This window comes from Polypterus senegalus, chromosome 16 (assembly GCF_016835505.1).
Source record: "Polypterus senegalus isolate Bchr_013 chromosome 16, ASM1683550v1, whole genome shotgun sequence".
NCBI classification, from domain to species: domain Eukaryota; kingdom Metazoa; phylum Chordata; class Cladistia; order Polypteriformes; family Polypteridae; genus Polypterus; species Polypterus senegalus.
In genome coordinates, this window is record NC_053169.1 from 36,761,299 (window position 1) to 36,780,661 (window position 19,363).

At 35.1% G+C, this 19,363-nt stretch overlaps 1 protein-coding gene across 5 annotated transcripts in view; it reads right to left on the reverse strand.

The window, feature by feature from the left end:
* Positions 1-6,618: 6,618 nt before the first annotated feature.
* si:ch211-130h14.4 overlaps positions 6,619-19,363 on the reverse strand; it is a 69,051-nt gene continuing 56,306 nt past the window's right edge. For 2 of the 5 annotated variants that reach the window (XM_039738358.1, XM_039738356.1), the window contains 6 exons: positions 17,475-17,540; positions 15,589-15,701; positions 13,407-13,467; positions 10,105-10,274; positions 8,421-8,487; positions 6,619-7,689 (listed from right to left, as the gene is read on the reverse strand). In XM_039738358.1, coding sequence (XP_039594292.1) covers positions 7,576-7,689; positions 8,421-8,487; positions 10,105-10,274; positions 13,407-13,467; positions 15,589-15,701; positions 17,475-17,540 — 591 coding nt within the window. In that variant the 3' untranslated portion in view covers positions 6,619-7,575. Of the gene's footprint in view, positions 7,690-8,260; positions 8,488-10,104; positions 10,275-13,406; positions 13,468-15,588; positions 15,702-17,474; positions 17,541-19,363 lie in introns of those variants that run through there. The other 3 variants (XR_005630865.1, XM_039738359.1, XM_039738360.1) reach the window with 3 other exon arrangements.

Sequence of the window (19,363 nt, forward strand, 5' to 3'; positions counted from 1 at the left end):
CCGCTGTCGTCACAACGATACCGTCGTGGATTGACTGGTGTGATCTTCGTCAAATTCGTTGGTTTTTTTTTTTTTAAACAAATTTATAATTTTCTGACTTCCTTGCATTCTTTTGAGTATCTCCTATTTTCTGGACACAACATATGATTAGAGACATGTCCAGCGTTACCAACAGGCAGCAGAAAGCTCGAAGTGACGGCTCAGATGAGCAGGCGTTAAAGGCGCTGCAGGTGAGTCTTTAAAATACGCGCGAGCCGAGGCAGGCCGTCATAAAAAGGCGACGAGAACGGCGAACGAGCTCGGAGAGCAGCGGCGGCGGAACAGGAATAGCAACAGGAATGTGTGTGGTAGTGAGTTTGATACTGTAACGCTTATTTTTAAACAATCAGAGAATTACACCTTCTTTTTTAAACAATCGTGGTGAACCACTTTAAATGCAAAATTAAAACAAAAACAGTGATACATAGCGACAGGCTTGGATTTTCTTATTATTAGTATTATTTTTTTAAATAATAAACGTCTTTGTCCAACGGACTTTGAAGTCATCCATTCATCCAGTTCCATTAACCCGCGTGTCCAGGGCAGGGAGCCTGTATGAATATGTTCTATATACACTCGCACACTGTGGATTCAGAAAGTAATTAGACCTCTTCAGTTTCTGCACACTTTATTGTGCTATAGATTTAATTTTAAATGGATATATATTTGCCATTTTCTTCCCAACAATCAACACTGAATAACCCATAATGACACTGAAAATCTGTTTTGACAGGATTGAAGATCCATTTAACAAACACAGACTGACGTGTGTCATTCATGTAAATACCCAAGACTTCAAATCGCTACTTCTCAAAATCCCCTTTGGTAGCAATTACAACTTTCACTTTTGTTTCATAAGTCTCTGTAACGTTTGCACACTTGGATTTGGGCAGCTTGTCTCATTCTTCCTGACAGATCCTCCCAGTCTTCATTAGATTGGATGGGAAGGATTTACATGTATGAGATAATCAGCTGCAGTCCCAGACCTTTTTTTTTTCTTTTTTCCATTCTGTCATGGTAGGTAAAAGATGAGACATCAGACAGACAGGCTTCTCTTTTGTTTGTGATGTCCAAAACACTTGCATTCATTATTCCTCATGGTAGCATTCTACACATTGTACTTCCTATGGAGTGCTCATTGGTTGTCAGTCCTCATACACTGTGAGCCTGTCCCTATGACTCAAGAAAAAAAATGAAACATACTTGATTTTGTTGAGGTAAGTTGCAGGCTAGTTGGACTGAGTCGCTGGGCATATCACATTATATGACTGAGGGTCACTTTAACACCCTGTGACTGCCACCAATTTACTGAGATTATGTAAACGAAGTCTATGACTAAAAATCACTGGAAATGTTGCATAATGTGACATGGCCTTAAAGGTGGCTAAGAATGAGGAATGTACTCCAAGAGGATTGTAAATTATTAATTACATTTAGTTTGATTTCAACAACTACTGTTAGGGATAATATTGAGTTTTTGGAGATATTTTAAGTTCCTCATTAAAAATCTTTGGCCAAAAGTGAATTAATGTATGTAAAAATAAAAAGGAGTTAGATGTGGCCTTAACTAGCAGCATTGGTGTCTGTGTTTCTAAGCAAAAACAAGATGTACAAGCTGTTCTAATTGAAAGCATCTATAAAGTCATTAACACAAGTCAGAAATAGTGTGCTCTTTATTTTAGAGTGGACTGGTTATTATTGATATTTTAAAAAACAAAACTGATACGGCTTGTGTCAAACTTCAGGCCAGAGTTACTCGGCTAACGCTTCACTCTGTGCATCTCCAAGGCTACACTTGGCTGCAATGTCAATTTTATATGCTTTATGTATCACATTTTCTAGTTTTACTCCTTATTTCTCTCTGACCTAGAATGTTTAGATTCTCTTTCTTTAAACACACTGAGATACTGATGAGTCAAAATAACATGTCTTTTGAATAGTTGAATTTACGCAATAAGACTAAAGTTTTGTTTCTTCATATTTTATATCTTAACATCACTGATTTATGTTCAGCTATGCTGACTACAAGTACTGGCAATTAGCCAATAGATCATAAGTGCTATTTGTGTCATCATTAATCATGTTTATGCGCTGCCAAAAAATACAATCTGTTAAAATATTGCACTCACTGTAAAGCCACCTTACTTCACTGAGTGATCAGCTATTTTTGCCTCCTAGTTTTTTTTTTTTTTTCATTTTCTTTCTAAACTTCTCTGTTCATTTCTCTCCCTCTTGCAGACAGAGCTGCAAGCTTTAAAGCAGATCCATTCATCTCTTGAAGGTGTTCTCAAAATGGTTAGCTGTTTTAACCAGGTACTTGTCTTTCATCTACTGTTATGCAGATTTTTATTTATTCTGAAGTGAAAATTCTTTTTGTGTGATACAAACACTTTTATGTTCAGCACCACCTATCAAGGCTGCCATTTTACTTAATAAAAAGTGTGTAGGTATGACACCATGTTCCACTTAGGAAATGTCCCTCAGTTGTCTGACAATTTCACTGAAATAACAGAATTTACACTATTAAAGTTTGTTTGAAAAGGAATTAGAAAAGGAGTAACAAGACTTGTGCAGAGTCAGTAGTGGATTTGCAACAAGGATATTTGGGGTTCTCATCATTCTTAATAATCCATAGATTATGGACTGGGCCAGCTCATTTGTGCATTTTTTTTTATCCATCATTTTCAGCACATCCTCAACTAGCCATTCATTAAAGGAAGTCCTCTGTATGAATTATTCACACTCGCTCAGATTTGGACAATCTGAAGCAGCTGGTCAACCTAACAGCATGTCTAAGGGGACAGATGTGGTATCCTGGAGAAAACCCATGCACGCATATAACAATATGACTGGCTGAGCACACTAGACACACAGACTGGAAACAAACTAGGTTTTAAGTTCTACAGAACCTTCATACTAAAGAATAACAGGTAATAACTTGGTATATGTTAGTATGGGTTAAAATAACAATAAGATTAAACAAATAATAATACATTTTCTTTATATAGCACCTTTGCCATGCTCAAGGCTTTCTTCTTCAAAGTTTCACTAAAAATGTTTATGTATTTTTGATTTTCAAGCAATTCCCATATAGTATCTTGCTAAAACAAGATTTAATCTGGTGACACAAAAGACCTCTCTAAAAATCCAGCATCATCTTTCACCATGGTTCTGAGATGTGAAATGCACAATACTCATCTCATTTATTAGAACTGTGTTTTTTTTCCATCCTCAATTATAGTACTTTAATTTTTGTTTCATTAGAAAGATTTATCAGTTGAAAAACAAAGGTCATGCTTTTCATACTTTTTATAACAAATGCTCTTTAATTTGGCATTCTTGAAGAAGAAAAATTTGTATTGTCTTTTAGTTAATCTAATCTTTGAAACATTATTTGCCTGTATTAGCAATCCATCTGTGGTTTATTATTTCTGCCAAAATTTAAATGCAATCCAACATGTGCAATGTACTGAAATGCCTTCATTGTTCGTGTTCTGCATTTAATTATGCTGCAGTTTTTAATAATATAAATCAATCAAAAGATTCATTGCTCATCAATAAGGCATACAGTGGAGCACACTGCATTTCTATTCCATGGACAGAACTAAGTAAAATCAAAAGATTAATCAGCATCAAGAGGTGGGGCAAAGAGCGCCAACAATGGTGTAAAAGGTAATTTAGCTTACGACTGTATGTTCTCGTTGTGTATTTGATTTAAAATAAGTAAATATTACCTACTTTCTGAACTGCATTATTAGTAAAAATGTAGGCCTATTGGCTGCACTAGTAGATGGGCCATTTGTGGTACTACAGCCAGCTTTACTTGCCAGTGAAGTGTCCTCATTACCCCACTGCTAATCAAGACCATCCAAGACTTGGTGTATACTGAGGTCCTCATGTTTGTTGGTTCCTTTAAAATGTACAGTATATTTGATTACTTGTTTAATTTTCTTATTGAGTATGTCGGGGTGGGGAAGCAGGTAGTGTGTTGTTGTTTTTTTTTTTTTTTTATTAAAAGCTCTGTTTCTGTCACTAAGATGATCTTCTTACTCTTCACCTTTTAACACTTTTATGTGTTGTCAACGTGCCTCATCAGTGTTCTCCATACAGCTCAGTCTTGCACCTCCAATTTGGTAGCAGGCTTCGTTTAAAACATTTGATTTTTTAGAGTAGAATGTCTTAGTGTTAATAAGATTGCTTGGTTTTTTTCTTTTGTAAGCTCTTCTTTCTAACTGACATTGCATGAATTCAATTTTTAATGTTTTTGTTCTCTTTAATGTTTTTTTTAATTTACAAATAAAATGAAAACCTAATATTTTAAACAGTTATACATTTTATTTAGAAATTAAGAAAATCTTTTCATTTTTACAGAATGTCCACTGTGCCATTAAGAGCAATAATGAACATGCTGGTAAGTAAAAAGTTTTATTATTAAAGTATGTTATTGTTTTCTATTATCTCAAATTAGGGGAAAAAAATCGAATTCTGTTTAAGAGGATATATCCAAAACTTTTTTTAAAACCTGTAATGTAAATTCTGAATAAGCATACTTGGCCCATTCTTAACTGTCTTGTGCGATTATATATAAAAAGCTAGATTTTTGGTTTGTGTTTTTCTTTCAATACCTGCCTATGAGGAAAAAATTCTTGTTTTTCATTTCTTTTTTTGTTTTCTAACGATTGGTTTTAAAATTTTGTTATTCTTCATTTGATTTAATAGTATGTTGTTGTAATGTTCTGCTTTTATAATATCAAATAAGTATTAAATAGACTTTTCTGGTGAACATCTATACTGTAAATATATCTTTGTTCGTTTATTTTTATATTGACTGTTTCTCTTTTTTTTTTTATTTAGATATAAACAAAGGTTGGCAAATATTTTTTACTGGACAGAAATGAACTGAAAAGAAAAAGCCAATACTACTTTAAATGTTTGTTAATAAATGTGTTAATCATATGAATATGTCCATAATTCTGTACAAAGTGATTAATATACTACATATAAGCAAAGAGGTCATACAAATATATTTTTATACTTCCTGTACACAGACTTTTGTCACAAAGGATTAAAAATCCATATTTTATATATTATTATAGACTTTCTCTAAATTGGTCTTTACTGATATTACAATTTAATTCATATAAGAAATATACCATTTGTGTGGCATGTTTGCAGACAGGACTGGGCACTAGCAGTTGCTTCTTGCGACACCACTTGTTGGGCTCTGTTTTCTTTTTGTTTTGGCTCATGCTGTTTATTTTTAGTTATGCAAGTGTTTCAGTAAATTAAACATCTCAATAAAGGAGGACAATTGTTGCTTCTCACCAAATAGGATTTTCATGTTCAGCACCATTATGTTAATGGAAAGTGTGAAAGGAATTCATGGTGGGCTACTTCCTTACTCATCACACACCACAGAGATTTTGTACTTTAACAGTCTCCACAAATTACATCACATCTTATTTTATTTTGACCTTTTTTATACAAGTCATCACAAAATATAACATAGAAAAGTTTTGGGCAACTGATAATGACTTCTCAGTTTAAATATGGCACTGTACAGGTAATTCTGGCACATTTTATGCTGCATCCCTGACATTATAAAAAGAGCACATGGCAAAATAATATATTGCTATGTATATGGCCTTTTTAAAATGCATTAAAAAATTAGAGGTAAAGAAAAAGGAACAATAATATGGTAAAATGAAGAAAGAGAGAATAAAGCTGTTGTGTATTTCACACTTTCAAAAAAAAAATGTTTGCTAAAGTAACTTTTCATCTATACAAATAAAATCGTAAGGTATATATGTCTGTTCACCAAGTATGCAAAAAGCTGGACTGATTTTCATAAAATTTTTCACGTGTGCTGCTGTTGGTCCAATTTCAAATTTAAGCTTTATATCATATTAGGGAAAGGGGTTATGATTGGAGTGGGACAACCCAAAAAACCAGGGCCAGTGTGGGGATTACAATTTCCATCAGGCAGCATGAGTGTTCTAGGGCTGAGGGGAGGACTTTGTATTCAGTATACACAAGTCTTTGTAATGGAAAAGGGCGGCTTCTCATTTAAAACTGCATGTACAGCACTTTCTTAACTAATCCAAATAACAATGCAATAGTCTTGCTGGTTTACAGTTTTTGTCTAAGACTATGTCTTTAGGTCTCATCATGGGTTATATTTACTGTATATACTCTCATTTAAATTTGTAGAAGTTGGGGCTTGATTTTACCATATAATTTCTGGTATTTTATACCAGATATAGGTCATATAAGTTGAATGTGGAAAACTCATGTTTTTGGTCCAAGACATTATGATATGCTAACGCCCACCTGAGAGAGTAACCACAGAGCACACTGCCTTTTTTTTTCTTATATATTGTGCCTACATGACCACGTGGTAATAACCAAACTATTCTGAAGCAACATTTGCACTGTTTTGTGTTTTTTGTATCTCACACTCTAATAAACATTTATCGTAAGAGCATCCCTTATCTATGATGGAGCGTTTGATCAGAAGAAAATATAAAGCTGGTTTTAGATTAAAAGTAATTGAAGTGGCAAAAGAAATTGGTAACTGCGCTGCTGCAACAAAATTCGATGTGTCTGAGAAACTGGTGCAAGATTGCAGGAAGAAAGATTTTATGATCGATTTTTATACTTGAGTATATATGGTGGTCATGTTGAATTTCCAAAAGACAGCTATATTTGCTGTACCAATTGTTACAAATACTACTATAGCAAAATGCCATTTATTAAAATTTGCTTAATGGTAAGTCCATCTATTTTGATTCTGTCATACATTTGCAATCCTCTGTTCACTGGAAATTCCTTACATCCAACTTTTTTGTACATCTTATGGTCTTTGTTCATTGGACATTCTAGCCCTTTCATCCCTCATTCTTTATGCTTCTTGTTGCCTTACATCATCAGATATTCCAGCCTTGTTGTGGACTGGACAACGTGACATACAGAAGTATGCGTGACAGTTTACTGTTTTACGCTGGCCAGTTGCCTTTGTTCAGTGGATATTTTCGTTCTCTTGTGGATGCCAAACAATGTTGCACCTGGGCATAGACACTGGATGGACTCGCTTTATATATATACTGTGTGCTGCCAAACATACCCAGACTGAGACATTCAGAGTCGCCAGTTATGCAAGCTCCACGCGCCCAATGACAAGGTCACGATATGAACATGGACTCCTGGAGCTGTCCAGAGTACACTCTAAGGGGCTGAATCAGAAACCATATTGTTTAAACTGGATTCCTCATCCAGGTATCCACATTCCTTACTAAAGCTTGAAATTATCATCCTGAAGAATTTTTGGAGAATATTTGTCAACCTTATTGCATTTTGAAACTTAGATTTTCCCATTAAAAAGATTATATCTTTCAGGAGATTTCTAGAAGGAATGTGGGGGTGTGTAACTTGTTAGAGAATGTATCTGTAAGTAGAATCTTGGTGTAAGCACTAATAAACATGCTATGCTCCAGACGTGTCAAGTAACATAGCAGATCTTGAATACCTAATCATAAACTACTTTGCCTTGAAGTCATTTGATTTGATGCACATTGAAGTTGAGTTTTCTTCATTAAATCCAGCATTTGTATTGGCATAATTTACCCAAAACGTTTTGGTTGTCTTTGCCTCCTAAAAGAGAAAAATATATATGTGAATATATTATACAGTAACTTTCAATAATTTGGCATGTGTCTGGTAAATCATGAATAAGCTAACCTATACAAGGAATAAATGCTGTTCCTCAACATTTTAACAGCAACTGTAAAACTAAATATTTTAAAGAGGATAACTACTTAAAGGCTTTATTAAAAAAAAAAAAAAGAATTTTTACAAAACATGATGAATGTAAATAAACTGTTTACATTTTTAAAATAAAAAGATGCAATGATAAATAATCCAAAAGCAGAAAATCATGAGGTAGCTGGCAAAGCCTGAATATAAAATACTTTGCATAGGTCCATATGGCACATGTCTTAAATAACTAAAAACAATAAAAAATACATATGAATTTAGAATATCATCGTAGAAATGACTGTAACAATCTATCAATTTATATTTAAAAGGCAAGACAACCACAATATATGGTATTATGTACCGGCAAAATAAATGAACCCACAATCTCCGAAAAACATAACGGTTTGGTGGGTTGCTCTCTTAGTAATGACATAAGGCTTGCTGACAGTCTTTTTATAGCCAAAGTGACTGTGGCCAAGGCAGTGCAAAGGATTAAAATTGCAAAATGAATAAGGAGTTTTGCTGAGATTTAATGGTCAGGTCTTGGCTAATCTGGTGATAAAACTTGTTAAGAGAAAAGCAAAGATAATCATGTTATGTGTTGTGGAAGAAACAAGAATACCAACCAGAACTGGATAAGTCCTGCATATGTCTTCCATTGTTAAGGGTACAGCAGGATTACACGATGATAAACTGGTTATAATGGAGATGTCATTACCAATAAAAACAAAAACAGAAAAAAAATCACCATATATATAATAATCATATCACATGAATAGAGTACACTGCAAAGCAAAATTCAAGAATAACTACACAGTTGCAATTTACTTTTACTAGGAGGCATGAAATCTGGGAAAATCGTATATATAAACAAAGGCAATATAAAATAGTTCACACTCATAAAAATCCAAGGGTATGAATATGGATGCTCTGCTGCAGGACTGCGCCATTGTTGAACAATGTGCTATATTGAGATTTCTTTGAGTAGAGGGAGTGAAAACTGCCGAAATTCACTGCTTCATTATTAATATCCATCATCTAACCCACTACATCCCAACCACAGGGACACAAGGCAGGAAACAAACTCCGGGCAGGGCGCCAGCCCACTGCAGGGCGAGCACACACACACCACACACCAAGCACACACTAGGGACAATTTAGAATCGGCAATGCACCTAACCTGCATGTCTTTGGACTGTGGGAGGAAACTGGAGTACCCAGAGGAAACCCATGGGGAGAACATGCAAACTTCAGGCAGGGTGGACCCAGGAAATGAACCAGGGTCTCCTAACTGCAAGGTGGCAGTGCTACCCACTGTGCCACCGAGCTGCCCCAATTATTAATATGCCTTCATTTATAAAAATGTTTCAGTATTCTGCTGCTGTTGCTGAATTAAGCTCACTAATCTCAACACACTTTCTATCAGCTTCCCTTGGCAGCAGTGATGACTTAAAAATTTGAGAAACAAATGCTGCAATTGAGATTTCTTCAGTGTGACATTAACACCTGGCTGTGGCAGATAGGTGGTCATTTCCAGTGGGTGGGACAGAACTGCGTGCCTGCTTGGGGTGGATCCCGAGCCGTTTCATTGTGTGGTGGGTGCAGCAACGTTCTGTACCAATGCATGCTCCCCAACCTGACCTGACTTGGCCCAATTCATCTTATCCTAGAAAACAGCAATATGTGCACTCGGTGCTCCAGGGAAAGTACGGCACAGGTGATTTTGGAGTTATTAACTCAACTGTATTATCCCATGTAGGCAAATTGATTTGGTTTGTTCATCAGCAATGAGCTCAAGATATAGTATTTAAATATAAAAAGATAAAGAAGGAAATGTTAAATATAAATACATGCATATACTAAAAAAAACTTCATGTCATTCTACACAGTGGTGCTCATGAATCTGCCTTGTCAGTGATGAATGTACTGTACATTCCAGTTACCTGTTCTCATTAAATAGACTAACTGCTGAGGGTACAAATAATCTCTTATATCTGGAAGGTTTTATTCGACATTGTAAGGATCTGTTTAGTGCCACAGAGCTGAAATTAAATTTGCAGTGTAGTAGGCGTGTGGGAGCATTGAGGATTTGACGGAGATATACAAGAGCATTTTGAACTAGCATGATAACGTGCCAAACAGAAGGACACTTAGAAACGCTTAACAGAAAATCATTCTGTAGCTGTTCAAAGCAGTACATCATATTATAATACTTAGAAATCAATATGAATGTTTCATTTAAGCAATGACTACTTGCAAAATGTTTTTCAAAGAATCACAATTTTTCTGCACACTCTTATCTAAACGCACCTTTTTGAGGGGACTGTTTCTTTGGAACTGTCACATTTTAAGATTGTATTCCTATTAGGCGTGACATCTTCAGTACTGTCTTGGGGCGACAGCATGCTGAAAGTCTCATTTCCAGAATGATCCCTCCTGAATTTTGAAAGTTTACTTTCTACTGGTGAAAAACATGGGATCTAAAACCAAAAAACCAATAAAAGTGCTAATGGTAAATGTTGGAATATACAGTGTAAGCAAGAAAAAAAAAATTAAAGTGATTTAAGATTCAACTATGGAAAATAGGTTCAAGTGGCTATTTTATTTACATTTGGGCATTTAACCTCATCTTAAAAATCATCTGAATAATATTTTCTACCTCCGGAATTCTACTATTTTTGATTGTTAAAAAAATTTCAAAAGCTTAGCATTGTTAATCTTTGGGGGGAAATAAATTGAGATAGACCCCTTTAGCCAGGGTTTATTACTAACAGCATATGCAAAAGTCAGTGAATGGGAGCTGAGAACCAAAACAGTCTTGCAATCAAAGTCTAAGGCAGCAGAAGACAAAAAAAAAATCAAATTTAGGCAACATCAGTATCAGCCATCAGTGTGAACACGCTACCAGTTTACTACTTGGTATAAAAGTGGAGAATCATAGATTTATGTTAGTGCAGTGAGCTAAAAGTCTTAGTAATTAAGATTCTAACCAGAGGAAGGAACAACAAGTGAAGGCATGAGTTGTTTAAATTTAATTTTGTAAACAGAGAATCCCCTTTAGGCAGTTCCTACAATTAGTTTTCATTTAAAACAGTACTTTTAAACGAAAACAATCTCTGTCCACACAAGCATTTTCATATCATTTACGAAAGTATCTCTGACTCCCACTAAAATGACCAAAATACATATGATGTACCTGTTTGCCTGCACAGGGCATGGACACATCAGCGGAAACAGAAAAAGGAAGTGTTCTCCATGCTAGACACTCACTTGTAGCTTGTGTTTAACACACAGAGAACAGCAATGGTGCATACGAAAAACCATAAAAAAGGAATGGAATTATGCACGAGTGTAAGGTGAGCAAAGCAGCTGCAAAAATGCAATGAAAAGCTTCCAGTCAGGGAAGGGTCAGATACAAAGTACAAACCAATCAGAACACGATTAGAATCTGTGTTTTCAAACGTTTTCATTTTCACCAATCCACACTGCAACATTGAGCCAGCGTATTCAGACATATACGGCTCTGGAGAGCGTCTTCAAAAATCTCTGCTTTTAGGGGTTAAAAATGCAGGGGTAGTGTGGACAAAGGCGAAAAAAAAATAATGTCTGCTTTTTTAAAAGAAAACGTAGTAGTGTGGATGTACTATGTGGATGTACGTTTTAGACTACTTCATGATCACTGATTATGAATATGCCATTTTTGATCTTTTACTATCAATCTAGCTCTCTATGGACTTCCAACAGAGGGGGAAACAATGACAAATTTCTATTACAATTGAGAAGTACATGTTTTAATATTTCAAATATGTGGTGAAACTATTTTTGTTTACTATTTACTTGATTACCTGATAAAGTTATCCATTACATTTATTATGAACACCCTTTATGAATCAATTAATTAATAACAAATGTACATTTATTTGCATTCGTCTTCAATAAGGAATGCATAATATCTAGTAATTTGTGATGGAGAATGGAGGTTGTATTGAAAAGAGACCATCTTTCTGTGATTGTAATTTCATCCATTTGCCAGTTACCATGTATATCATGTCAGTCCTAGGACACAAACACCCATGTGCCATGAAATTAAAGGGAGGGATGTTCCAAGGGTAGAAAAAAAAGAAAGGCTAGGTCAAGTGTGATAAGAGGTCCGTGGCGAAGTGTGATTTTAAATAAATAATCGGGTCCCGGGGTGTGTAGGCTCCAAACGGGTGTGGGTGTGCACATGCAGGCACTTACTCTAAAGCTGATTGGGGAGCTTGTCTGATTGTGTGTTCATGTTAAAATGCAAGTGGATCAGTCAGGCGCCTAATTCACATCTCGAAGTAGGCAGCGGACCACACGTGTACCCAATCAGGCCACATACAAAAACAACAAAAAAGAACAAGAGGATTAAAGAGTAGAGAGAGGACAGAGGATACAGAAAAAGAGAGAGGCAAGGGGGCGAGGAGCCCATGTTGTCTGGAAAGCAGGCAGCTGGTCAGGATTATGCCCTTAGGGAGTGAGCAGCAGAGATGTGCTCGAGTGAGGGGCTGGTAAAGGAGCACTCCTTAGAGCAACAGAAAAGAGCAGGAGCAGCCCTGTAGTGCAGCATCTCCCAGGTGATGCCAACTGATTAGCTAAGGGAGATGTGCATGGGGTTAGGAGGAGAGTCCTACCAGTGCTGACGGTCTGGCAGTAGGACCCCAAACTCAGGATAAATGGATGACTGCAACTGTCGGCAACTATCTCCTCATGCTGCAAGACCCTGATGGGATAAGCTGAGGAGATGCAAGATTTTACAGAGAGACATTGGAGCTTGTGGTTGTTTTTAAAGAAAGAACCTGCCGATGATTTTAACCTCATCTTTATTGGGTATATTTATTGAATATTTTAACCTCCACTTTTGGCTTGTTATTTTAAGGACTATTTATTTATTGTGAAGACTTTGAAAACTTTGGTTTGGATTTTAAATAAAAACACCGAGCACTTTTGCACCAACCCCTTGCTGAATGTGTGTGTCTTCATTTGCCCAATTCATCTCGGTTCATAACTATCAAAGGTTACAAGTTCAAGAGGCTCCCGGTAGCAACTGGGGAGCATAGAGCCAACCATAGGATAATCACATCAGAAAACTGAAGATTTAGAAATGACTATACAGTACGCAAATTTATGAAACTCTAAAAAAATGCTGAGATTGTAATCTTTTAAATACCTGTAGTTTAGTCTGTGGAAAAGGTATAAAACACAGACGCTTTAGAACTACAAAAAGACATCTACAACACTAATGAGAATCTGTTTTTTGTTTTTTTTTTTTGCTAAGGGTATGTGTGATTTGGAAACACATACCTACACATAAACACATGCTTATATACAAACACATGCTCATACATATTCTCATTAGTGCAGTGATACTATTTTTGTTGTTCTGAAGCATCTTTAATATTTTTTTTCACAGACTAAGCTACAAGTACTTTATACACACACACACACACAAAATATACATAGTACACAAGCACATGCGTCCATAATTCAGAATAACAATGTCCTTAAATGTTAATGACATTTGTATTAGTATATAAAAATAATCACTGAGAAAAGCTTCACAGAAAAAAAAAACCAAAACTACGAACCAGACTTCTCACGCTGCACTCATCTTCAAAGGATGTAAACTGGCCATTTCTGTCCAGTAGTCTGTGCAAGTTAACAGCAAACACAGAAAAGCAAATTAAGAGGAAATACTATTTACCCCTCACTGAAACTAAAGAGTAGCTATTTATGAAAACAGTAAATATGCTTTTCTGAAAATGAATAGTTTCAATGACATTTCTAACAATGAAAATCAGAATTATTTTTAAGATATACAAAACAATATTACACAAAGCTATTTCGCCTAAAATAAACTAAGATGTTATATAACACTTTTTGACAATCAAAAAACAAAATTATGCAAGCAAGTATCATCATTACATCTCATTTCAAAAAAAGCTGAAAGATTATCAGGCATCTTATTTCAAGTGTAGCTCCTTTGTACAGTTGTTAATTAAAATGTGAGAAAATAAGATGAAATAACTAAATTATCAGTTATGAACTGAAGGCAGTACAGTGGTACAGCATATAGCTTTACTGCCTCATAACACTTGGGTCCAGGTGTTTGTATTGACTTTCTCTTGGGATTCTTGTTTGCTCCCATAGATCACAAACACTGCTAAACTGAACTGCATGAATTAGAATGGATGTACTGTATGCATGACTGCACACTGTGACATTTCATCTGTGGTATCTTCCTGCCTGGAACCCAATACTGTGGTCTCCTGTGACAGTTTAGTGGATAAAGCACAGTCACAGAATGGATGGATTGAAGAAAGTAATTGCAATTGATACAATGGTTCTACTAATGAAATGCAGCTACAGTTTCAACATCCAAAAATTGTTTCTAAACTTTTTTTGATGTGGAATTAACTTTCCTTGTTAATTTGTCTAATGTAATAACTAGATACAGAGTAATTATAATAGTTATTATTATTATTATTATTAATAATAATAATAAAAGAATAAGAATAATAAGAATTATTAGTAATTATAATAGTTATTAATCATAATAACTATTCATGGTGGCTCTAAAATTCGTACTGACTCCTACTCTGTCTTCTGTTTCTTTTTCCGGTTTCTTTGTGGTGGCGGCCTGCGCCACCACCACCTACTCAAAGCATCATGATGCTCCAACAATGATGGATGGATCAAAAGCCAGAAGTCTACGTTACCATCATCATCAAGTCCTTCCGTGAGAACCCTAAATACAAAAAGGACTGTTTCATTTATATTAGGTAGAATGGGGACTGGGCAGTCTAATGGTCTGGAATCCCTACAGATTTTATTTTTTTCTCCAGCCGTCTGGAGTTTTTTTTTGTTTTTTCTGTCCACCCTGGCCATTGGACCTTACTCTTATTCTATTTTAATTAATGTTGACTTATTTTATTTTTCTTACTGTGTCTTTTATTTTTCTATTCTTCATTATGTAAAGCACTTTGAGCTACTTTTTGTATGAAAATAAGATATATAAATAAATGTTGTTGTTGTTGTAATTATTATGGCACACAATCCCAACATTCTTTTCTATTGTTATTATTGTTTTTTTAATGATGTACCTTCCTATTCAAGTTTTTATCCAACATTCCGAAGACATGTATAAGGTAAACTGGTGACTCTTAATTGGTCCAGTATGGGTATGTGCATGTGTGTGTCTTGCAATGAACTGGCGCCCTGTTCAGACTTGATGTGTAATTTACGCCTGAAGGGTAGGCTCCAGCTCCCATAACACTAAAATTAATTTAGCAGTTTCAGAAATGGATGAATATATGGATGAACTTGTTTATTCCTGTTCAGAGTCACAGAGTAATCCAGAGCTAGATCCAGATCTTGAGTAAAAACAGTATATAATTCTTATTTATGATACAAAGGATAGGGACAGGTAAAACTGGTCAGGTAAAACTGGTACAGCTGTAAAATAATTGAAAATACTTCCATTATTTTAAAAAAAGTTCTTATAATGCAACATTTGATTGATTTTACTGTTCATGCTCTATACAAACACATTAATTTCATTTTCTTCCAATCCAGTCTGTGAGAACGGTACTTTAAACACTATCTAAAGAATAACAAAAAACTCCAGTGTGAATACCTACATGTGCTGTACCTACATAACTTTCACAGATGGTACTGACATTAAACCTAGTGCTGCTGGGAGACACTCGGTGACTCCCTACATTCAAGCAGACAAGCAGGCTTAAAAGTGGGTATATGAATAAAGGTTACCTTTTGGATGATGCCATATTGGTAAAAGAAACATTGTACATATGGTGCAGTTTCCTTTGACTTTCTTCTCGCTCAGTAGATGTACAAGTATGTAATGATTTAGAAACCAAACCCTACAGGTTTAAAAAAAGAAGAGTTATTTTCCTTAAAGCAATGTGCATGATACTCAACCTTTTATCTAAGTAAAATTGAAAATATTAGGCTCCTGGTTACTGACATCAATCCATTCTACTCCTGAATATAACATGAACTCCTTACCTTGATTGGCACTATTTTGTATTTGAAGTCCAACTAATAACTTGCACTTCAGCCTCATTCTTCTCTAAACTGGAACCTCCATCTGTCTGGCTATATAGCATCCACCATATACGACTTTTTGCTTTGCACCTAACTCTGATATCACGGCATATATTTCAGTATGAATATTATCATATATTCAACATGTACACTATATTGAATAAAAGGACCATAATTGTAGAAATAATATAACATTTTCAAATTTATTTCAATAATTTATTAAAGAAACTATTTAATACCTAAAGACATACGTTAACCTGGTTTGTTTGAGACCAATATTAAGAGTTTACATGACATTTTATAAACCAGGTTTCTGTGAATAACTGGATTATTAAAATGCATATAAAAACACTAATTGTAGACTACCTCACATAACCCACAAATGAAAGAAGCAACAAAATCTGTTGTCTTTATCTCCCTCATATTCTCTGTTCTAACCTGCTGCTACTACCAAGAAGATCAGCTGGTTCCAGACATTGTAATTTACTCACACTGATGATACATATAATGTAATCTGCTACTTTATTACCTTGAATTTAGGATGACCTTTTTTACATTGTTGCATCTCTGAAATCAGGTCCTGTTTACATTATATAGGGGTTTGGCATTAACGTAAAAATTATACACTATAATCTATGATATCCTAGCATTCCACTTGCTCCTCACAGACTCAATAGTTTTACACTAATATATGTGAGGGCAATATTAAATATGAGCATCTAAAGTCAAGACGATTTACTGTTTCAGAGTTGATATTACTTTTATTTATTGTGGAAGACTACCTACTTCTAAACCTAAAAATAATAATGAAGCACAGGCGACTATTAATCCATCTGATCAGCTTATTCAATTAGGGTTGCGGGAATCCGGCTGCTGTTTTCCTCTGCAACATTGGCTTGGATAGGCCCTTGCCACTATGGCCCTAAACTGGATTAAGCAGATTGGATAATAGATGGATTGAAAAAATAATGCACAGATTGTAAGCAATCAGACTTAAACAGTGTAAACTGAGAATATCTACTGACATGTCAAATAAATAAGGACTTGATTCCAAGAACTCTAGGAACTAATTCTCTGAACTTAATTTTTGTCATTTTAAAGTATGCTGTGCACTGTTCAATATATGTAAACAGAATACAAAAAAAAAGTATTTGGATTTAATTTGAATGCATAGTACAATATGCTTGAATCCTAGCTTGTTAGAAAAGTAAAGGCGATGCTTGCCACTTTGTCACACCTGCATGTCACAGCTGGGTGCAATGACTCTGTAGGATGAGACAGAACTACAAAGGCAGTGAGTACAAAGTCAAGGAGGTTGGTCTAATGTGCAAGTGGTATTAACATGTAATTTATTACTTTCATATCTTCATTGCTACCATTTTATTGTCTTATCTGCTAATAATTAGAGCCACCACCCTAATGCTCTCGTGCCTATTGGATTTGACTGTCACGCTTTCTTTTCTTCTACACTGTCAATCAAAGATAACTTTTGAAAACAAATATTGTTTGCATGCATATTTTGCTGTTACCCATGAAGAAAAATGCATCCTGTTAAATCTATTTTAGATAAGCTTAATGTTAATACGCACCACATCTGGAGTTCTGTACTGCTTCTTTAAGTCTTCTTGAAAACAAAAAAACTTGGGGATCTGTAACTTAAAAAAATAATGAAAAAAGTAATTAAATATCAGTTTGGACATGCTGTATTATTGCAAGAACACCACAAATAAACAAAACTCTTCTCACCTTTTTTCAAAGTATTGTTTGTTCAACTTACACTTCATTGAGGTTGCACTGTTCAAGTTTTGATTTTGAATTTCTATTTCTGATTTTTTCTTAATTTTAATACATTTTTATAGTTGTAATTTACATTTAGTTTTTTCTTCATTTGATACCAAGTCTGGAACTTATTTTAAACAGGGCATCACCCTGTTGTAGAACACATAAAACATATCCATACAACATCAGCAATTTTGTGTCACTGAACAACCAGAGAGCATATGTTTGCACTTGAGCAGGAAACCCACATATGCATACAAGAGAAATGAAATACTTTTAAATAAAATGTGACAATGATAGATTTCTTAAACCTTCATCCCTTTTATTATGACACAAGAAGAAGGGCTGTGATGTGACTATTTGCTTTCAGAATCACAGAATTACTTCAACAGCATTCACCCATGCCATGTGCAAGACAGGGCTGCATCACTTACCTCAAAGGCTTTTCTGCCTATGAGTTAACGTATAATGAATGTTCAGCACTGCATTAATGTGTAGCTTTAATGAGATGTATTGGCACGTTATTGCCTAACAAAAATGGTTGACTTTATGATGACTTTATATAAAACATGTATTGGAAATAGGATTAATTTGATTCTTATTAATTAATTCATTAATTAAATGTATATAGTATTTTTCAAACCTACTCAAAATGCTTTACATAGACAGTGGGGAGCCACTTTAACCACCACCGATGTATGGTATCCACCTGGATGATGCAACAAAAGCCATTTGTGCCGGTAAGCTCACCAAACATTGGCTAATAGGTGGTGAAGGGTGAGAGAGACAGTTAGCTAATAAGGGACAGGTAATGATTAGGGGACCAGAATGCCCAGGCTGTTGTGGGTAAATTAGCCAGGAAACACTTCACTCTATTCGAAAGATGCCTAAGAATATTTTATGACCACATAGAGTCAGGATAGTTTTACACCTTATTCAAAGGACAGAACCAATTTCTACAGCACAGTGTCTCTGCCATTGCACTGGGATACACACACTGACCATAGGGTAACCCCACCCGCACCATAACCCAAGCTTTTCCTGGATTGACTTCCATCCAAATATTAGTAAGGCCCAAACATGCTTAGCTTCAGGAAGATTATGTTTTGAAGTGAAGTTGGAATGGCTACTGAACACTTCTGTGTCACAATCATTGCAATGTGATGCATAAAAATAATAATAATAAAGAAAAATTGACAAGCCTAGATCAGAGTGCCCTGGTAATCAATTATGGGAATGTGCTTCCCTGTCTCAAGAGGATTTTTACTGCTTGATTCACTTGTATTATCATCCTAAGATCTAAGAATAGCACCGATTATCTGTTCTGAACGGAAAAGAAATATCACACAAATAACATCAATGCATGGATTCATTCAGGAGGGTAGAAAAAAATAATAAGAGTAAATAAAAAACTGAAGATAAGAAGGCACTGAGAAAATACTCAAAAATAGAAAGGCAGAACAATATGAGTCCTGAATCTACAAATAAACTCATGTAAGTATTTTGTAGGCTTTGGGGGACAGCACTGTAATTGCTAAGTAATAGTAAATATGATTGAACAAAAGAGGTGTAGCATAGAACATGAATAGAAATGAGAGGAAAATGTGTTTCTCATGATTCCCTGTTAAATCCCTTGGGAAGCCTCACAGTGCCAGATTGTGGCCATAGAAATAGGCATTCAGTCAGCAGTAAAAGAATG